General features: G+C 45.2%; 5 protein-coding genes across 6 annotated transcripts; 2 read left to right on the top strand and 3 right to left on the bottom strand.

Moving 5' to 3' along the window:
* Positions 1 to 512: 512 nt before the first annotated feature.
* slc15a5 (solute carrier family 15 member 5) lies at positions 513 to 7138 on the top strand (the record flags this gene model as incomplete). Its single annotated transcript, XM_083666334.1, has 9 exons — positions 513 to 699; positions 1441 to 1663; positions 4577 to 4746; positions 5014 to 5234; positions 5577 to 5763; positions 5882 to 6070; positions 6204 to 6335; positions 6691 to 6799; positions 6988 to 7138. Exons 1-9 carry the CDS (start codon positions 528 to 530, stop codon positions 7136 to 7138), a joined length of 1554 nt encoding a protein of 517 aa, XP_083522460.1. The 5' UTR covers positions 513 to 527.
* LOC310802062 (tripartite motif-containing protein 16-like) lies at positions 1724 to 5037 on the bottom strand. Of its 2 annotated transcripts, XM_083666319.1 has the most exons (7): positions 3657 to 5037; positions 3442 to 3537; positions 3068 to 3313; positions 2745 to 2898; positions 2459 to 2524; positions 2217 to 2371; positions 1724 to 1867 (listed from the first exon to the last, which is right to left on the bottom strand). In XM_083666319.1, exons 1-7 carry the CDS (start codon positions 4224 to 4226, stop codon positions 1856 to 1858), a joined length of 1299 nt encoding a protein of 432 aa, XP_083522445.1. In that variant the 5' UTR covers positions 4227 to 5037; the 3' UTR covers positions 1724 to 1855. The 2 variants fall into 2 exon arrangements, with proteins under 2 accessions (XP_083522445.1, XP_083522444.1); XM_083666318.1 differs by having other exon boundaries at positions 1724 to 2371; positions 3657 to 5034.
* A 706-nt stretch (positions 7139 to 7844) lies between the features above and the next one.
* Positions 7845 to 10397, bottom strand: LOC310802063 (E3 ubiquitin/ISG15 ligase TRIM25-like; the record flags this gene model as incomplete). The annotated part of the gene is made up of 6 exons (XM_083666320.1): positions 9783 to 10397; positions 9368 to 9463; positions 8891 to 9124; positions 8642 to 8801; positions 8491 to 8550; positions 7845 to 8374 (listed from the first exon to the last, which is right to left on the bottom strand). The coding sequence occupies exons 1-6, from the start codon at positions 10371 to 10373 to the stop codon at positions 7845 to 7847; spliced, it is 1671 nt and encodes a 556-aa protein (XP_083522446.1). The 5' UTR covers positions 10374 to 10397.
* Positions 10398 to 11003: 606 nt separating this feature from the next.
* tmem17 (transmembrane protein 17) lies at positions 11004 to 13088 on the top strand. The gene is made up of 5 exons (XM_083666345.1): positions 11004 to 11153; positions 11334 to 11437; positions 11600 to 11713; positions 11993 to 12136; positions 12498 to 13088. The coding sequence occupies exons 1-5, from the start codon at positions 11039 to 11041 to the stop codon at positions 12594 to 12596; spliced, it is 576 nt and encodes a 191-aa protein (XP_083522471.1). The 5' UTR covers positions 11004 to 11038; the 3' UTR covers positions 12597 to 13088.
* Positions 13089 to 14025: 937 nt separating this feature from the next.
* On the bottom strand, positions 14026 to 21543 carry agbl2 (AGBL carboxypeptidase 2; the record flags this gene model as incomplete). Its single annotated transcript, XM_083666495.1, has 18 exons — positions 14026 to 14174; positions 14391 to 14641; positions 14762 to 14789; positions 14937 to 15167; positions 15437 to 15515; positions 15616 to 15732; positions 15967 to 16059; positions 16236 to 16349; positions 17950 to 18050; positions 18158 to 18284; positions 18489 to 18648; positions 18813 to 18955; positions 19233 to 19631; positions 19851 to 20106; positions 20272 to 20422; positions 20557 to 20664; positions 20828 to 21013; positions 21462 to 21543. 18 exons carry the CDS (start codon positions 21541 to 21543, stop codon positions 14026 to 14028), a joined length of 2775 nt encoding a protein of 924 aa, XP_083522621.1.
* Positions 21544 to 21808: the final 265 nt, after the last annotated feature.

The following is a 21808-nucleotide window of genomic DNA, read 5'->3' as shown; positions in this document are numbered from 1 at the left end:
AAATATGTCAGGGGCACTTCCTAAATTGCTCTCATCACTCACACATGTGCATGGGAGACACTTGCTCTGTGTCATTGGCGGCCCCCCAACAAACAACTGGTGGGGGTCCATCATAGGCAGCAGTCAAACCTGAGCTACCACAAGATCAAGCACACAACACCCAGTTTCTCAGAGCCTTTGATCACTCATATCCCGCTCCAGGCTCACAGAAGGGTGTAGAATTCCAGCCCTGGCCTTCTAGTCACTCGCCTTCTAAGAAGGAAGGTGTTCCATTCCGGTGTTCTCTCTGTTCTAATATTCCGGATCATAGTGAGACAGGCAGGCAGGCAGGCAGGATGGTGGAAGTGATCCCCCAGGGGCTGCCGGAGGAGGGGCACCAACAGCGTCGGCTCTCCAGGACCCCGCATGCGGACCGGAGGCCCACCCAGGACCGACCACGGCAGTCCCGCAAGAAGCTCCAGGTCATCATCTGCATCCTGCTGGTGGAGCTGTTTGAGAGGTTCACCTTCTTTGGGATTGTGTGTAACATGATCCTCTTCTGTACGGTGAAGCTCGGCTATGAAAATTACCAGGCTGCCACGGTCAATCTATGCTTTGTGGGGGCCAGCACATTCACCCCTGTATTGGTGGGGTGGTTTGCTGAAACCTGCCTAGGGAGGACCAAGGTGCTCTATCTGTGTGCTCTCCTCCACTTCTTCGGTAAGGCAGGATTGTTTTTTTTTTGAGGGGATGAAGGAGAATTCATATTTTGGGGGAATTTAATACCCATAATCTGCTGTTTGACATTTGACTCTGCACAAGGTTGTGGGTTCTAACAAAGGTATTCAGTGTTTGGTTGGTTCAGTTGTAAAGCTGTGTTTCACCAATTCAGCATAAGCTATAGGAAAATATGTATATGGCTCTTCTGTTCTGAGTTCAGTGTTTGAGAAAGCACCAGAAGAATGTGTGGATCTGTCGGATTATTCATACTGAATCACAGGTTGCTAGAAATAGCTTTGCTTCAGTGCTAAATGCAAGCAGTTTGACCCTCGATGTGAGCTCAAGTCAACCCCATTACTAATGCTGACTCAGTGTTTGAGGATGCTGTCTCACCTCGGTGTAGCAGCCTGACCCACAAAGTTATAGTGAGAATACACAGTCAGGAACTGAGGGAATTCAGCCCTTCTATAATGTGTGAATTGAATATGATGAGTGTGATGAAGCACTGACACAGATCCTTCTCAAAATTAACACATTAGATCAAAACTGACCAATTTAAATTCATGGTTTGATCTCACTTGTTTAGCCTGTTTAATATGTAGTATATACTGTTTGTATGGCTACAATTTGTATGGGTACATACATTCCCATCACAAGTCACACAATGCTGAACATTCTAATGTGTGCCCCCAATGAAATTAATGAAATCTGATGAACAACTCCAATTCCACTTCCCTCTAGGCACGGCCATGCTCCCAGTGGTGGCGTTCCCCTTCGAGGACTTCTACATCGATACACATCACATGACCCATCAACTGGAGCACCGGGAACAGCAGATCCTGTTCTACATCGGCCTGCTGGCGGCCGCGCTGGGCATCGGGGGCATCCGAGCCATCCTCTGCCCCATGGGGGCATATAACCTGCAGGGCTCTGACCAGCACCAGCTCCTCTCCTTCTTCAACTGGTGGGTGTTACCCTCATAGTCACAAATACACACATGCATGGACACACACACACACACATACAATTTGCTCATTGATTTTACTCAACAATTGCGGCACTTAACAAATGTTTGTACATCAAATACAAAAATACTTAACAGGGTCATGATTGTCTGTACTGTTAGTTCATTGGGCCGCTGGCAGCTGGCATATCTTCATCGTTGATCCTAAATCAACGCAGAACCCAGGATAGAGGGGCTCAGTGAATTTGGTCTGCACTCTATGGAGGAGGGTCATTGTGTCAGAGACGCTGTAAAAGGACAGGACTCCTGCCCTGTGGTCTAAGTACACTCCTACTCTGGAGGAACAAGGGACAGGTATTTTGGTTTTGTTGTTATTATTGTGCCAAAATGAACAACTGGACGGAGAGCAGACTAAACTCCAGGACTGATCATTGTGTCCAAAGCAACAGTCATTACCCCACCCTTTCCTTCTGATCCCTCTATATGAGACAGCTACATCAATGATGCCCCCATCCCACTCCACCTCCCAGTAGCACATTTCAGACAGACCCACTTTGCACAGGGCCTGGTGGTAGAAGGTGAACCTATCTGGATGGTCTGGATGGCTTTGGGCCTCATGAGCCCATGATATCTCCCTGTTACTGTTGGACAGTTGGAGACTTGCACACACTGTGTTAGGATCCACTTCCACTGTGAGGTAGCAGGAGTCTATGGAACAAGATGAAAAACAGACAGAGTCAGCTTGGGTATTGTGTTGTTGATCTTATTTTTTTTAGAAAAAACATTATTGCTCACACTTTAAGAAGCCTTCTCTCTCTCTGTACTCTGGCTTGGAAGATATACGCGGGTGTTTAATGGTCACTGTGGAAAGAGAGAGAGAGAGAGACAGTAGATTATCATATGTATGACTCTTACTCTTACAACCTAGAAGAGGCAATTAGACCGTTTTCGTTTTCTTATTGACAAGGGAACAATGAGTTGTATTCCTTTTAACTGCAACCCATTTCATGTGTTTAAGATTGGTTACCTCTGCAACATTAGTTATTCATGAGTTTGATAAGATTCTACTTGTCATACTTACACATATTATTTTCAAGACCAATGAACATCTTGCCCAATTCATCCTTGCATATATTCTCCACTCTCCCCTTCTGTTCAGAGATAAATTTCGTCACAATTTGAAACCTCCCGTGTGAGGCCATGGATCCAGGAGGGTCACAAAGGGACTTGAAACTCTGTAAAAGAGTAATATTAGAGTGACAAATACATATTTATTTCAAACAAACTGAAAGTCACATCTGCATATTTTCCTAAGGGGTGATTGCACATTTACTGTAACCTGGAGTCAATCTGACAACATGGCCTGGTGACAGTTTTGTCAGCTTTTTGAGAGACAGAAATTACCTGTAGGAAATCGATTAGGTCTCCAGTGTGTGAGAGCTGCTCCAGCTCAGCATCTCTCACCCTCAGCTCAGTGACCTCCTGCCGCAACTGCTTCAGGAGTCCATCAGCCTGTCTCATTGCAGCCCCCACCTGGGCTCTGATCTGCTCCTTCACCTCAAAGCGCTTTCTCTCCATCGAGTGGATATATGAAAGGATGTGCTCTTGACATTGTCTCTCAAAGTCATCCATTGCTACCCATGTGGAGTCCTGAAAAGGAGGATCCCTTTCAGCCATTCTGTGAGGTTATGGCAGTGTATTTATGGTCAGCATTGACTGTCAATTCAACAAGAAGTTGCGGTGAAGTAGATTATTTAGTGATTGTAGATGATACTCACTGTGAGAGATTCTACCACTTGTCTCAGCTCCTGTATATCCCTCTCTCTCTCCTGTGCCCTCTGCTGCATTTCATGCTTTGTTTTTCCCAACTGCCTCTGGAGGAAAAAGATCACATCCCACACTATGCTTACTAGAAACTGGCATATTATATATACATAATACGGATAAAATGTAATGAAGAATGTACATTTTAAGACAATATGTATTTTCTTACTTGTTTTTCAGTCCATTCTTCTGTAGCTGAGATGGTATCATGGCCTTTGTGGTCATCCATCATGCACATATAACAGATACACTGCTGATCGGTACGGCAGTAAACCTCTAGTAGTTTACCATGGTGAGGGCATATCTTCTCCTGTAGTTGATTGGAGGCGTTGACCAGCTTGTGCCTCTTTAGGGGAGCCACATTGTAGTGAGGCTTCAGATGACTCTTACAGTAAGAGACCAGACATGTCAGACAGGATTTAACGGCTTTGCGTTTTCTTTCTGTGCAGATATCACACTTCACATCTCCAGATTCAGCATATTGAGTTGGAGGTGTATCTTGGAATCCTGTTTTTTGTTTCTCTACCAATTTAGCCAGCAGGGTGTTTCTGCTCAGAACAGGCCTTGTGGTGAAAGTCTGTCTGCACTGGGGACAGCGATAGACACCCTTCTGATCATCCTGATTCCAACAGTCATTTATACAAACCATGCAGTAGCTGTGTCCGCACGCAGTAGTCACAGGATCCTTTAGTAGATCTAAGCAGATAGAACAATCGAAGAGTTCATGATTGTCTGCCATTTTCTATCTCTGCGTTCTCCGCAGAGAGATAACTTTTGTTTTCCTGTTACTCGACGGAGTGGGAGTAGCTTTTTGCACTTTGTACACAGAGAGGGGGTGTGGTTTTAAATGTTGGCAAGATGCTAAGAACACATGACTTGCTTTTGATTCCAAAACATTGTCCCCTGCCCGCCCCCTTCTGGTGTGAGGTAGTTATGTGTTTTTGTTTTTTTGTCAAGTGTTTCATATTCAATCCCATTTTGACTATTAAGGAAGTGAATTGAACAATCCATCTTTTAAGGACACTTTCCAATTGAGTGAATAGAAATAGAATCAACCCTAACCCTTACAGTATAATTTCCTCCCCTCAGGTTCTATTGGCTGGTCAACCTGAACTCAACTGTGGTGTTCCTGGGCATTGCCTACATCCAGCAGTCTGTAGCCAAGAACCTGGGCTTCCTCATCCCCTTCACCTCTGTGCTCCTGGCTCTCATCGCCATCCACATGGTCCGCAACAACCTCACCTTCAGGCCCAAGAAAGGTAACACACACACACACACACACACACACACACACACACACACACACACACACACACACACACACACACACACACACACACACACACACATACACAGCACACACACACCAGCCTGCACCTTATCATTCTTTGTCTGCCCAATTTCAAATCCAAATGTTAGCTGAAATGTAAATCCCAATAACAAATTAAAATGAGCTGTTATGCTTCTATATTTATGATAGTGCTCAGATTTTTTTTTATGAGAATGCATTCCTGTTTTCTCTGTAGGCAGTTCCCTACTAACCACTTTGGGGGTGTTCCTGAACTCTCTGAAGATGTGCTGCCTGCACTACCGCCACCTAAGCGGGGATGTGGCCAGCTGGCTGGACCGCGCCAAAGAGAACAATGGGGGGCGCTACAGCGAGACGCACGTGGAAAATGTCAAAGTCCTGGTCAGGCTCTTCCCCCTCTATGGTCTGCAGCTGCTCTACCGAGCCTGCATCACACAGGCAGGTCAATGGGAGAACATCAAGCCTCTGTATTATCATACAACACACTAATCTCAGAGGATATGTAACTTATTATGCAGGTAGATAATTGTTTTATAACCAGTATCACTTACATACTGTAAGATAATTGGACACTGCATTACAATATACAAAAATACATTTCCTCAATATACTGTACATGCTGTACAAGATAAGAACTCAGATACTCACACCATACATACAGACCATCTAGATTCATAATATATGTACAGCTCATCGCATTGCAGTGATGATCATTACATATTATCATTACACATGTCCGACCTTCTAAAACAGTTTGTTTATCTTCTGACTCTACCACAGATTCCCTCAGGATACTACATCCAGACCATGAACTCTAACCTGCATCTGAACGGCTTCCTGCTGCCCATCGCTGCCATGAACGTCATCAGCATCCTGCCTCTTCTGCTCCTGGCCCCTCTGATAGAATGTGTGACCACCTGCTATCTGTCCAGGGAGAAAACACCATTCTCCCCTGCCAGAATCATCAGTAAGCATACACACACACACACACACACACATGTGCAGATGAAAACACATACATAAATTTGCCATTCATTGAGTACATCTTAACATCTCTCTTCCGCCTTCTATCTATCCCATTTCAGCGCTGGGTCATGCGTGTGCGGCCCTGTCGGTCCTGGTGGCTGGCCTGTCTGAGGTACACAGGAAGGGCTACCCCCTGGTGGAGCAGGCCCTCTCTGGGAAGGTTCTGCAGGTGTCCTCCATGGCCTGCTTCCAGCTGGCTCCTCAGTACATCCTGCTGGGTCTGGCCGAGGCCCTTGTAACCCCCGCCTGTGAGTGAGAGTGCCCTCTGCTGCCACACTTCTCTGGGTGCACATGGGGAACTCAGAGCCATGTTCATACCATCTGAGTCAAATATTCCTTTCTTTTCCCTTTAACCCTTTCTTTCTCTCATTTCTTTGGCAGGCTCTCTCATCTCGTTCCACCTGACACCCAGCCATATAAGAGGGATCTCCCTGCACTTCCTTACTCTGTCCTACGGAGGGGGCTGTTTCTTGGGTGCCCTGATCATCCAACTGGTCTACCTGCTCTCTGGAGGTAAAGGCCCACACATGCTCACTAGTCAGTATTGTAGCCTCCTTTAGAGAGAAATAAACACAACGACAGGGCTTCAGCTAATTCAACTACTCTTTATTATGGTCAACTAATGAAGGGCACAACATGTAGGCCAAAGTAGATGCAATTCAATTATCACATTTTTCTTGTTACCATTTGTCATATTTTCTGATTAAGTAAGCATTGAAGTAAGATTAAGTAACCATAATTAAGTAAGCATTGAAGTAAGCAATTAAGTAAGCATTAATGCATGGCACCGCCTCTTGGGCATTGTTGCTTAAACAGTATATAGCACTTCTTAAGGCACTGATAACACTGTTCTTGTATCTGACCACAGGTAACTTCTATCCAAACACACTTCATGATGGGAATCTGGAGAGATTTTTTTTTTTCTTAGCCACATTGATGGCCATAAACACACTGGTGTTCTGGTGGATATCTTACAGGTAGAATATCTCAAACCTGGATTTCCGGATTTGTACTGAGAATTTTGAAAGTTTCCAAACAAAACGTTGTTGTAAAATATCAATGATCAACATAGCTCATTAACTTGTATTTGTACAGACACAAACACACACACATTAACCACATTAAGCTGTATCTCTATCTGACTGTCTATTCCTCTATTGCCCAGGTACATAGACCTGAGTGTGGAGCCACTGGGCAGAGGAGTGGGCACCAGCCCCCTGGCTGAGAAGCTCCTGCAGTACAAAACCTACCTGCGGTTCTACAACACTGTGCCTGTGTTCTACAACACAACCGCCTCCATGGAAACAGTCTTGTGACCCCACGCAACCATTGAACCCTATAGCACTGGTGTTAGGAATAAACCGTTGGAGCCAATTTGCTGAACTTTATTATGCAGTTTCACCCATATGAGTGTATTTTATATAGTTACCATGAAAATGGTACCAGCCACCACACCACACACACCACACTACACCACACGACCAGTCCAAGAAGAACACCTGGCCCTAAAATAGGTATTGCTCAGAGAGAACCATGAGTGCTCAATTGTGCAATGTGTAAATGACAATAATCCATAAAACATCAATGAAGTGATTCTACAGCACAGCCTCTTTTACAACAACCTTTACACAACCGTTGAGCCCTGTAGTGCTGGCGCTACACGTTGAGTCATGTAAATGTACTGATATTGAAAGTAATATACTGTATCTGGCTGTGGTCATATACCTGTGTGACCTTGGACTTTCTTTTCTATTTATGTTTAAAGTGTGAGTTTGTTATGTACAATTTATTTGTAAAAATGTACGGATGTGTACGTAGATTACTGTAGTTAAAACATTTTTTTTTTGGGGGTGGGGAAATGTCTGAATTAAATACATAAATAATAAAGCCATTTCAATATCATGATGATGGCTATTATTGTTAAATGATGTTATGAGTTATCTTATATTGTGTGATTTACTTATATGATCACTGATGGATAGACAATTAAACTGTACATAGTATCAGTGTTCTCAATCAATTTCAATGCTGACCACCAGGAGCTACTATCCTCACAAATGACTCCAAACCCAGTCTAAACCCAGGATACAGGGGCTGAGTGAATGTGGTCTGGACTTTGTGGAGGAGGGTCACTTTTTTAGAGATGCTGTAGTAGGACAGAGTTCCTGCCATGTGATCCAGGCACACTCCTATCCTGGAGGGGCAATGGGACCGTATCTTAGTCCTAATATTATCATGGAGGAAAAAGCAATTGGTTGGAGAACACTCCAAACTCCAGGATTGATCACTATATCCAAATCTACATTTATTACTCTCTCCTTTCCTCCCTATAGCATCATATGACACTGCTAAAGCAACCCAGCCACGCAACTCAGCCTCCCAGTAGCACTTTCCAGACAAACCCTCTTTACACAGCACTTGGTCGAAGTGGGTAAATCTCTCAGGATGATCACCATAGGTCTCCCCTTCATTCCATGACACCTTCCTGTTCTCCTCAGACAAGCACAGTGTTCCACATGCTGTGTTGGGATCCAATGTGAGTTGACAGGTATCTGAGAGAGTTGGGGGGGTTACTGTATGAGAGTGTGTACTGCATGTTTGTATGTGTTTATACCGATTGAATAGTTTATTTGTGTATGTGAAAATGAGAAAACCTACTGTTACTCACATTCTAGGAACTCCTCTCTGGTCCTCGGATTAAGAGGTAGAACAATTTTGACTTGTGTCACTATAAAGACAGAGATACATAGAGGGCTGTCAGAGTTTTTGTATACTTTAAAAAAAATACAATTTCTATAAACATCCACTCTTTGCCTTACCCTTCTCCGATATCTTGATCATTTCCTGATTGAAGATATCATCCAGTTGCACTTTCAGTCCAGAGACCAATTTCTTCACATGGTCAAAAGAGTGTGGGTTGTTGATGGTGATGCTGGGTATGGTCTCAGATCGAAGAGGGACACAGAGAGACTGGAAACTCTGCAGTGTAAACAGACAACAGAAGTGGTCTAGAGACAGCAGGAGGGAACTACAGCCTCATCACGTAAACACAGAGCCAGTGATTTCACCTGGAGGTAATGGGTGTGATCCTCAGTGTGTGAGAACTTCTCTAGTTCAGCGTCTCTCTTCTTCAGCTCCGCAACCTCTTGCTCCAGCTGCTCCAGGAGTCCTTCAACCCATTTCACTGCAGTCTTTTCCTGGGCTCTGATTTGCTCTTTCACCTCGGAGCGCCTTCTCTCAATGGTGCGGATCAGTTCAGTAAAGAGCTTCTCACTCTCATCCACTGTCACCTGTGCAGAGCACTGTAGGGGTAGAGAAAAGAGGCATGTCCAAAAGAGGGGGGTCCAGATAACTAACTTTCAATTCCAATCAGCCAAGCTTGGACAAGGTACTACCTCAACTATTGCTATTTTTAGTATAGTGAGCTATGATGAGTATCCTAGTGTTCTGTTGTTGTACTCTGTTGTTGTATTGTTTTTTTATGTAAAATGACAACAGTATTACTATTATCATTAAATATGTTATAATAAATGCACAATACTCACCACCAGAGTCTTTACAGCCTGTCTTAGCTTCTGCAGCTCTGCCTCTCTCTTCTGGATACTCTGTTGGAGTTCCCTCTGTATTCCATCCATCTGCTTCTGCAGATAACAAATCACATTCCACTGGTTTAATCTACAGTAGGCTACAATGCTGTCTTTATCGGAAAGGAGGCACTGAAATGTGAGTCCTAAATAAAAGGTGTTTGCTGGCTTGGGCTTATACACTACTCAATTAATAATATATGGACTTCAAATTCCCCCAAAATACTAGATTGAAGTGCTACTTTATTTCACTATTATTTATTACAAACTTCCATTAATGTAAACAATAAAAAATACAACTTCCTGTTATTTTGTATACAAAATATGCAAGATTATTAAAGTGATGTAAAGGATTGTAAAGGATTCCATTCCATACCTGTATATCAGTCCTTTTTGCTGCCACTGAGACTGTATCATGGCCTTTATGTGCATCCATCACACACAGCAGACAGATACACTGCTGATCAGTAGAGCAGTAAACCTCCAGCAATTTGTTATGCTGAGAGCAGATCTCCTCCTGTAGTTGTAGGGTGGCTTCGACTACCTTGTGCTTCTTAAACGCAAGTGATTCATAGTGAGGCTGGAGGTGAGTCATACAGTAAGACACCAGACATGTTAGACAGGACTTGTCAGCTTTGAGTTTTCTCCCAGTGCAGACATCACACTCAACATCTCCAGATTCAGCGTAACATTGAGCTGGAGGACCCTCTTGGGGTCCACTTATCTTTAGTTCCGCCATCACTTCTGCTAGCACAGTGTTCCTGTTCAGAACAGGTCTTGTGGTGAAAGTCTGTCTGCACTGGGGGCAGCTGTAGACACCTTTCTGATCATCCTGATCCCAGCAGTCATTAATACAACTCATACAGTAGCTATGCCCACAATGAATAGTCACCGGATGCTTTAGTAGATCCAAGCATATTGAGCAAAAGAATAAATGTTGGTCCTTTCTTCTGAGTGACTCAGCCATCTTGACAGACACAGAAAAGCACGACTGAACAACAGCAGAGAGAAAGTGAAGTTTCGTTTTCCTTGAAATGGATGTGCTGAGGTGGGAGTGGCTTAGTGTTGTTTGTGTAGTTCGTCTGAATCAGGAACCTAGATAGGAGCCAGAATGAGACGTTTATATGGCTCTAGAACAGTGGCCATGACATGACATGATAGGAAATGGTTGTCTTATCATGATTAATAATGATTGTTTCTATCACTTCATATTCATTCAATTGGAGGTGGATGTTGTGTTGTGAATCAAAGTACATTATCAATGTCAAAATCACTGGCATAAGTTTTCAGGTGACAGTTTGTGTCCTTTCCTTGTCTCCTTCCTTTGTAGTAGGTTGGTCTGACGCGCTTGTACCAGAGTAATTTATACAGGAGATGCTCCATCGAGGCTTTGTACCATCAATGATTTCATTTAAATATAGCCCTAACCCTAATCCAAGATTTGACTATTCGAAACTTCCCTGGTGTTATTAATGACATATCAACCTTACAGAAAACCACACAAGGATTTTTTTTCCAACGGCCCTCTATAGCCTAAACGGGATTTTAAACAGAACGCGAGATTTTCTCCGTAACCAAGGAAACTGCGAGCGTTTTCGCCAGATGTGAATCTTTCCTAAATATATCTCGCATATGGAGCTCCCAGAGCCGATAAGAAAACGTTTAGGAGACTTCTCCCGAAGTGTGTTTGTTGATCAGAGTCGTACTCAACCATCTCCTGAAGACCATGTCACATTCTTGTCGCACAGTGAGTAAAATTCTAGTTTCCGAAGGCAATTGTAACGTTACCACTTAGCTAGCTAGCACGGCTAGCAAGCGTTTGTCTTCTTTCTCTGCATCAAGAACAGCTAAAACAAACCACTTTTACCATTGCCATAGTTAGATAACTACCACATCACTCGTTGGTATGTCATGTCTGTTTTCCCAGATAGCGCGGTTGTCTCCAGTCTCCCACTCCAGATGTCTTTGTTCTTCAATATGTGGTTCTTCCCCCTATGGTGGATCAGCGAGGTTGTGATGCTGCATCTAAAGGTACCACATTTTGCAACACCTTCAGTTACATTACTTGGTGTGTGTGTGTGTGTGTGTGTGTGTGTGTGTGTGTGTGTGTGTGTGTGTGTGTGTGTGTGTGTGTGTGTGTGTGTGTAAGTAATGTACATGTAGCTCATGACTTGTCCATATCCTCTTTCCCAGTATCCAGCCCTGCCTGACTACTACAAGTTTATCCTCATCACCATTCTCATTCTGATGACTCTGATAGAGGCCATCAGACTCTACCTTGGCTATGCAGGAAATTTGCAAGAAAAGGTGCACAACAATACACACACACACCCCTTCTCTCTCCTACCTCAATTCAATGCTCCATCGAATCTGGAATAGAGAGATGCAGTGGAACACCCACCAAAAGATAACATACATATATGTGAAGATCTGTAATGGGCTAGATCAGATAGACAGTATTAAGCTCAGATATTATTGACTTATCACAACAGAACAGTGATGATCAGCCCTCATATAAGATGCATTGTTGAAAACCCATTACAGAGAACTGATATCAGTGCACTGCCACTGTTTCTCTCATGCCAGGTCCCAGAGTTGGCTGGTTTCTGGCTCCTGAGTCTCCTGCTGCAGTTCCCATTGATTCTGTTTCAGCTCTTCAACCAGGCCATTCTCATCCAGCCCTTGGAGAGGGGAGTTCACATCGTGCTCGCCTTGTTCATATTCACACAGGTACAGTAAGACTGGACCTCTCTGTTGCTTTTTTCTCCCCTAATTACTACCTTACATAGTGTGTAAACTGACCGTATTTTCTGTTACAATAACTGTAAAATTGCACAAGTTGCCCTCGACTGGGCCATTTCCATGTCAAATCCGGTGTTCCATCAGAAAGTGCTTCCCCATGATGCAACACTGGAAATGAATGTATTTTTTGATTATTCATTCACACTTTCGCTGCTCTCTTTATGCCTTGAACAACTACATGTATTTCAGTGAATAAAGGCGTAATCCCTGGTTTATTTGTTCTTGTCTTTATCTGATTATGGTCGAGGGCTACTGTGGTAACCCTGTGTTCTTTCATTTTTTCCCCCAGGCCCTCTCTGGCTTTGTTGCCCTCCGTGGGATGGTCAGACACACAGAGAGCCACTTCCACCTCAGACAGTTTGACGGCGTCCAGGATGTCAGAGCCTGACTGCCCTGCTAAGCTGACATGGGGACAATCAGAGGCACTCATCAAGAAACACAGGGCCAAATCCTAACTAGACAGTTCACACAGGCTGCTCAAACTTCTCAGCAAATCTGCTTTGATATCAACGCATGATTTTAGAGAAATCTCAATTTAAGCTTGTGCTTCTCATGATGGGATTCAACCCACAGTGAAGGTATCAGTGGACCATGTTCAGCAGTTTACACAGATTTATTTTTGTATTTGACTGTTTTTCATATGATGTATGTGCCTTGAATGATTTTTTGTGTTATGTATGTGTTAAATGCCTTTTTAGATACTTTTGTTTCATGCCACAATTGTTGAATGTGATTGAAAGATGCATTGTCTTCTATGAAGACATGCTGCCCAGTCAGTGTACCAGAATCAAATTACTGAATCTGATAATGCCCTCTACGGTGTAAATGTCAATACATAATCTTGCTGTCAAACATTGATATAAAACATGATTTAAAGGTATCACATGTCTAGCTCAGTCAAGTTAACAGGAAACTTATTGGTGTAAGAAATTATGATTGAGTAAGGCAAAAATCAAGGCAAAAATAAATGTTATTATTACTATATCCATCAGAAAGGCAATGCTGAATTTCATGTTGATTTTGTCCCATGGTCAAAATAGTTGCAGAAAAGCCCTAGCAGTAGTAGAGTTCAGAAAGGCGGTGTTATCCTTTGGTCCTTAGTCTTATAGTCTGATACCAATGTATCCCCAGTTGTCAGCTCATAGGTGCTGTACTGCATGAAGGGGCAGACCCTGGCGGCCTAGGGATCATCCCCTCCTCCGGATCATCCCCTCCTCCGGATCCACCTCTGCCTCTCCCTCTCCCTGTGGAGGGGAACCTGGTGCCCTTGGCCAGGCTGAGTTTCTGCAGCCTGCGTAAACTGTCCCGCTGCACAGGTAGACGCTCCATTCGGGAGTGAGCGGTCAGCGACGCCTGTGGTAAAATGTCCACTTCATCTTCGTCTTCCTCTTTTAAGGCCTCCTGGGCCAACCTGAGGAGATTAATTGAATAGAATAGTTTATAAGAGAGCCGAATAGCATAGTCAAAATGGAATCGGTAACATTCAGCTCATTCTATAATCCTTTTGACTCTGAAATGTTTAGCTCTGCCCTGAGCACATCTCACTACCTGTGGTTGTTGGTCACAGCCCCTGCTGTTACTGCGTCTCCTTCCGGCACACGTCTGCCTACTCCTCCCCTCAGAGGCTCTCTCTTCGAGTGGCATGTCTTCTGCACCCAAAACCCAGCCTGGTCACCCCACGGCCGGCCCTGGCTACAGCGAGTGGATGGAGGGGTGGTGGTGGGATGGAGTAGGTAGGTCAGTGACAGAGAGAGTTGACAAAGCAATGCAATGGCCACATTCAAAATCCCTGTAGGTTGACAGGTATCTGTGATGTTTCATGATGAGGATAGTAACCTTGTTCTTTTGAAGTCCATGCTCCTCAAGTCTGGTAGGAATGAGTTGCTGTCCATGTCAGGTTTAGTCAGTGGGTTCTCAAAAGCTGAGGGTCCTTCTTTCTGGTCCTGCTCACGCATGCTACCCGATGCTAACACACCAGCCGTGGGTCGAGGATCAATGACAAGAGCCAATTAAGATAACATATGAGGATGAACTAACTACAATGCTCATAAAGCAAATATGAACATGCACACTATTAGTCTGGTTCTGCAACATGTGTGGCATGACAACAATCGTCATAACAGTTGGCTAAAGCATATCTGAGAGAATAACCATCTCCTTTGAGGTGTGAGGTATTTCATACCTGATGTGTAGCCTCTTTCCGGACTCCTCAGTCTAGGTTCTAGAGTGTCCGTGTTGGGGATGGAGGTGGGGGCCTCAGGCATGTAGTAGCGTATAGAGACCCGGGCAGCATTGCCCAGTCTCGCTGCCTGAGGTTGCTGGCAGTGGGACCTGGCTTGATAGAAGTTGGAGGACAGGGACGGCTCTAGTCCCCTCGACGGAACTAACTCCGGGACCACCCTGCACTGTATGGCTGGGACCACTGAAGGAGATCTGCCACATAGGAAACATTATCTGGAGGAGTTATAGTCCAATCTTGTATGTTCAATCTCATTGATGCATGGCTTCTAATAAAGAGCATATTTGTGCTAGGTAGTGTTTTGGTTACAGTACCTGTGGTTGAGAGAAGCTGGTATTCCCCCTGTAAGAGACAAATTATGAGATTACATTAATGCTGGACAGCTCTAACACATCTGAATTGTTTATATTTGCTAGATTGCTGCTAAATAAAATCTAATGGAGAAAACAATGCCCATTCTACCCATTCTATTTCTATGCTCTGATTTACCTCTCATCCCAGGATGGGCCCTGTGATCTGGGCTGAAGGGCATGGGGTGTTGCTGGATGGGGGTGGTGTTAACTCTGACCTTACAGGTGGGCAAAGGAACAGAGGGGCATCGCTGCTGTATAGCAGTCACAGACAGAGGGCGCCGTTGAGTGATGGTCAGCCGGGTGGGCTGGGAGGAGCCAAACTGTAGCTGTTGAGTGTGGCATTGACGCTTCTCCTCCTCCAGCTCCTCTGAGGAAAATGAGCATCAGACTGTGTGGGTGCCTGCCCAGTCCCAAATCAACTCCTAGCCCCTAACCCTTTGTTTGCAGATCTGAGGGGACTAGATGGACATAATAAGCTATTTGCAGATGAAGATGGGGATGGTTTATCAAATGACTTTGTATGATGACTTTATATAATTATGGCTCAACCTAGCTTTTGAATGGGCTTACTCCTGTCCAATTGTTTTCAGATATGCAAACACTGAAGATACATATGCTTCTCTCTCCTATACTCACCAGTGTGAGGTGATTGAGTTGGGTGTGTTCGGGCCCCTCTACGCAGGTATGCAGCAGTCACATCTTCCAGGTCTTCGTTCTGTTGGCACAGAGCATCGCTGAGCATCACAGCACATTCTTGGGAGTTCTTAATTTAGCAGAGCCTCAATAAGGATAACAGGTGGCGTGACAACCATTACCTTCTCTGTCTTTTCCTCCTGCCAGAGGGTCACGTGACCGATGACTCCGATGCGAGTGGTGGGATGAGGGATCCAGCTGCGTCCTGTCTGACTGCTTACCTTCACCACAAAGGGAACCTGTGGGGAACATCACTAAGGTTGTCACTATATGACCATGCTAGGAGGGACAGTAGTATGACACTTATTACACACGTTAGCAATTTCTAAACTCTCTCTCTCTCTCAGATTATGATCCTCTGCTTTATCAGTTTACTTCAAAGGAAGGCACTGTATCAGATAGATGAAAAAAAGAACACAGAGGCAGTGTGTGGGATATTTCCTCTCTCACTCTCTCTCTCTCTTAGTCCATACCTTCTCTCTCCTCTTGTTCCCTCTCACCACGGCAACAGTCTTCTCTTGGATCCTCACCTTCACCACATGCTCACTGGGTAGAACAGACTCCTGCTGATCAGGAGGAGGAGGGAGAATGTCATTCACTGGTTATTCTCAATTGGACTGTCTCTCAGTCTTTTTTTTGTTACAGGAATCTGTGTATGTTTCATTCTTCATTTAACCTTCATTTATCCAGGTATTGTCTTTTTTTTTTTTTTAAACTTGTACATTTTATATCTATGTCTCACAACGTTTTTGATTTTCCTGTGTAGGATCTTTGGCTCTGCGTTCTTGGCTCTCTCCTGTCTCAGCCTGTTTCTCTCCTTACGACTCCTCAGGTGCTTCCTCTTCGCTTGGGTTTGCTGAGAAGGAGACCCACAGGCCATAGAGTGTTATTAAAAGCTCACTGAATGAATAGGCGTCCCCAAAAACGTAACTTATATCAATAAGAGTTTGGAAAATAAGTTAGAGCTTTAGTAACTGTATCGTGTAGTGTGAGGTAGTGCTGCTGTATTCATACTGCACCTCGTCTGTTGTGCTCAGTAGATGGACGGGCAGGCCATCAGACTCTGTGCTGTTTGAACCACTGGTGCTATGACAAATAAAAAATAAAACAGTGTGTGTGTGTGTGTGTGTGTGTGTGTGTGTGTGTGTGTGTGTGTGTGTGTGTGTGTGTGTGTGTGTGTGTGTGTGTGTGTGTGTGTGTGATGCTCTAGTTCTCAATTACCTGGACTCAATGTCCGAGACTAAGATGCTGCAGAGAGCCCCGTCAGAGTCGACATCTCGGCCCAGCCTCTGCTTTACGTCCTGCCTCAGCAATGCTCCCAATTCTGCCAGACAGTGACTGGTCTAACAGACGCCAGTACAGAATGAGACACAACAAATCCAACATTCTTATCTCCTTTTTTAAAGGAGCCATACATTCAATTTGGCTCCCCTTTGGCCACAAGTTGAAAGTGCAATTACAATGAGCTGTGTGTTTACAAATGTTAGTATTAGCCATTGGTACTAGCTAGCTTCCAAAATCTGCTATCCAGACCATTGAGATAAGATCCCGACATGTCAAGTGAACAAGTAATAATACACATTTGTTATGGATAGTTTAGATTTGCCTACTTTCTGTAAGAAGCAAACATTTGACAGCAGAGTGGCCGTACCCGGCAGGAGAAAACAATACGCTAATACCATAGCCAATTGAAACATTGGTGGTGAGCTATTCCGTTTAAACACTATCGCTCCACAATATGCTATGAAAGTCTATACGTCACAAACTGCAGAATGTCAGAATTTGTCAACAACAGATGGTGCAATCCTGACCATATTTACGTGAAGGAAAGCCCGGACATCGAACTTTTGGCCGTAGGACCCATATTATTTGCCACGTGAGTTCTCACATGTTATTGTTGTGGTCACATATATTCCCCCCTCTTGCAGAGGCAGCGTGTGAGACTATGCACGCTGTGATCGTGAGCCTACAGACCCAGCACCCCAGTGCGTTCATTGCAATCGCCAGGGATTTTAACCATGTCACCCTAACAAAAACACTGGCAACGTTCTCCCAGTTTGTGAAGTGCCCCACTAATGAGAACAAAACACTGGACCTGTTATATGCTAATGTGAAGGACGCCTAGATCTCTACAGCATTCCCCCCCCGGGCAGATCGGACCACAACCTAGTCCTCCTCAAGCCCATGTATGAGCCTCTAGTCCAGCAGCACTCTGTCACCACTAGGACTGTGAGGAGATGGACACAGGAGGCTGAGACAACGGACTGGGAAGTTCTTTGTGAGTCACATGGGGAGGACATTGATTTTTCAAGACCATGATATGCTGTAGTACAGTGAAAATGTCATGTGTAGCTCCTTTAAGTCCCATATTATGCTTATCTTGCTGACAACAACCAGATCTGAGATGCACACTTAAGCCTATTCAGGGTTGTATGGAGAGGGTTTTTCTCAATCACCTTTGATGGATCGGGGTCACAGTAGTCCAGCAGGGTGTCACAGAAGTAATACCCCAGAGATTTCAGGTCCTGTGTGGTGAAATGGGTACCCTTCCTGTTTCCTGGGATACAAAAGCCTCTGGCATTGGTACTTATTGGATCTTAGAGTATCAGCCCCATCAAATACACACGCACACACACACACAAACAGGCTGGCCAGCATGCTCACCCAGAGTGGAGCCTCCGAAGGTTGACTCCATGGTGTAGCTGTTCTTGATGCCCAGTCTCCACATGACAATGCGCCCTGTGCCCTCTTTGCTCTTCTGCACCCTGAACTTACAGCTCCTGAATGAGAACTGAGGACCAGCATACATGATACACACTTGTTTTAGTTATGATAGATCTGTTAAAGACAAAATAAGGCCCTTTATTTTAGCTAACTTTGATAAAGAACAGAAAAAAGGAGGTAAACCCAACATTATTGGAAAAACATAGATGATGTTGCTGTGACATGTCTTAATAAAGCCTGGGAGAGAGTGGGACCAGTTGCACTACAGTACCTTGTCGTTGGCGTTCTTGCTCATCATCAGAGGGAAGACTCGCTCATGGAGCCGTAGCGTGGCGTCATCACGGTTGTCACACCCGTACATGAACACGTTGTTCTTGCGGCTGTGGCCGTGGAAGTCACAGTACAGCACCACGTCCCTCTCAGCCATCAGCCTTGGGAAGCATGGCAACAATAGGGTTAGCGATGAATCCAAGGCAATAAAAAATGGGTATGACTGGTGTGTGTGTGTGTTTGTGTGTGTGTGTGTGTGTGTGTGTGTGTGTGTGTGTGTCTGCATGTGTGACTGTGACTGTATGTACCACGGCCCTCCTCTCACCTCTTCACCATGTTCCTGGTGTGCCACACACAGGGGAAGGAGTCCCTCAGCAGTGTCCTGTAGTTCCTGTTCAGGTCCCTGCCTGCCAGAGAGCAGCGATAGTTCCCTACCACCACCCCGTCAGGGTTAAGCATTGGCACCACCTGCAGGACAAGACAGGAACAACACTGAAGAAGATGATGGTTAAAGAGACTACAGCTTTGGGGGCTGTCAGGTTTTAATGATGGGCTAACATAAGATCATCCCTAGATACTGACGACTGGATGGGGGGACTTTACCACAGGGCAAGTTTGAGATATTACAATATGCTTCCACCCATTTACTCCTTTCAGATCTATGAGAAGTGTTTAAGGAAATCGTCTTGAGGGTAGGGGTCTTGGGGTTGATTTTGGAGTGGACATTTATTTGTTTCTACATCACCTTGAACACAAACGTCTCTCTGAGTAGCCGTGCGTCGTCCGACTCCCCCAACAGGAAATCCAGGAACCCCTGCATCATCCAGGAGCCGTTTGTCTCCCCAGGGTGCACCCTGGCTGTCACCACCACAGCTCTCTTGGCCCTCCTCTCCGCCCAGCCCCCGCCCGGCGACGTCACTGTCAGCACGTGTACGGCGTTGCCAGCCAGGCTGCGGCACAGCACCCGCAACTTACAATGGGCAACCATGGCAGGGTCAGAGGTCAGGCGGCTCAGGTAGCGCTGCAGGTGGGAGTAGGTGTAGGGGTAGCAGTGAGCCAGGTAGCAGGTGTCGGAGTCGTAGGGGAACTGGCAGGTCCAGGTGAGGGAGTGCAAGGCCTTGGTGGTGGTGTTGCTGTTGTCTTGCTCAGCCTGTCAGTGAGAAAGATTTGGGTACTTTAACAAAGAAGAAAATGGTGTCATTGTCATCAATCATATTTCCAACATTTGCAATTGTTTTTTAGGATGCTGACGTCTTTCCAGGGCTCTCTTGAATAGTTGTTTTCAGCAGTTCTAAGGCTAGATACAAATAAATATTTGTTTTCTGTAACAAGGTTACTTTCCACTCACCGCACTCACACCCACCTGGTGTTGGTGGCGGTAGTATTTGATATTGGAGCCGGTACGTTGCCATCCTATGCCCTTCTCCCAGACGGCCCTCTCCGAGTAGAGCAGCGGCCTCATGCCAAGGCAGTACAGGCTGCTGGCCTTCATCAGGTTGATGATGGTGAAGCGGTAGGTCACCCCGGCCTTCATGTTCCTGACCCGGAAGTAGAACCACTGCGTGTGCTTGGTGGTGTACATATCTGTGCGCAGGGTGAGCTCATAATCGTGGAGACCACTGGGTAGGGGAGAGAGAGAGAGAGAGAGAGAGAGAGAGAGAGAGAAATGTTTTGCATGATATTCTTTGTGAACTCAAGGAAGGAATAGCTGATGGGGCTCTGAATAACCAAATATAGAAGGGCAGGGTAGAAACAGACTGGGTTTCTAGGCTCCAGAGACTCACACTTGCACTGCCTTCTGCAAGTTCCCGCTCTCAAAGCGTGACTCAAAGGCCAGGGTTGGCTCATCCTGACGCGTGGCACAGGAAGTAGCGCTCTTGATGGGCCCTCTGCTTCCTCCGATACGAGAGCAGGTGAAGTAGGAGGTCTTTGCGGCTGAACAGGTAAGAAAGGGACAAGGAGAACAGGTGAGAGATGGACAAGAAGGACTACTGTTTGAGGAAAAATACACACCATGGCAAGGTGTTCTCTGAAAACCTGTCACCTGAAGATGATACAGATAGGGTTACCTGGGTCGATGCAGTAGACCACGTTCCCCTTCTCCTCCCCAACAGGCATGGGTGCCCTCTCATGGCCTGTCGCCTGGTAGAACGGCTCCGGTTCTGGTGGGTCCCACTCTGGAGCACAGTATGAAATGAGGTTGAACGGTTATCTTCAGTAACAGTTTTAGAAGCATTTGCTTTATTGTTTAGGGTTCAAATCACTGGCTAATTTAAAAGGATTTAGGAGATCACTGTGCAAACAGGTTTTTTTTACCACTACGCTATAGTATGTGCGCACCTATGTGTTTGAAGGCGTCCTTGATGACCTCACACTCGATGGGCCAGCGGACCCCCTGGAATGGGCTGGAGGAGGAGGGGATAGCAAACAGGTCCAGAGGCTCCCTAAGACGAGGGATGGGCCGCCCCCCGTCAAAATCTATCACCAGCTGCCTGGTCCTCAGAGCCTGCCCCAGATGTAAGGAGACTGGCCAGAAAGCACAACATCACTGCATTATAAACTCACTGCATAACAAAATACAATCATACCAATAAAGGCATTCTCTCAACAGCCAAAAACATCTAATCTATCTATATATGTTAAGACCATGAGGTTCCCATTACTACCAGAGGCAGACATCAGAGATGTGATCAGGTCTGCTAGGGTGACTGCTAGGGCCTTTTAAATTGCATCCAACTGACACCAGGCTCCTTAAATCATGGTATTACACTGGGAGCAATCAAGGGGAGAACTGGATCGCTTTAATCAACTGGATTACACAACGGTAAGAGGAGTCCAAGGTAACCAAGATCCTGCATTGGACATGGGGGATCAACTCTGTTAGAGTTACATAAATGACATGATTTTGACGTTAATCCCATTCTCATTCCTGACAACATAATAATGTGAATGCATCTGTGTGAACGCATCTTACATGGCCTCCTCCCAGGCTCCTGCTCCTCCTCGATCTCCATGTTGTAGTCATTGCTGTCTGGGGAGTGGGCATCTGCATGCATGGAGGAATGGTAGTGATGAACATCCCTCCATCTTCTGTGGATTGAGAGACTGCCTTGGAGAGAATTCTCTCTGCCTGAGTAGAGAGTTTCAGTTTTTTTATCTAACAGTTTATGGCAAAGAATACATACAATTCCTATATTATTTTATTCTAAAACTAGTTTCAATGAGTATGGCATTCTTAGTAGTCAATAATGGAACATGACTAAAGTGTTAGTGTTTTGTCTGTTGGCTTCTTTGGCTCAGTGCTGGCATTGTGTCTCAATA

Source organism: Argentina silus (genome assembly GCF_951799395.1).
Source record: "Argentina silus genome assembly, chromosome: 3".
Lineage (NCBI taxonomy): Eukaryota > Metazoa > Chordata > Actinopteri > Argentiniformes > Argentinidae > Argentina > Argentina silus.
Note: the sequence above shows the minus strand (reverse complement) of the source record. Positions and strands in the feature narration are given on the sequence as shown.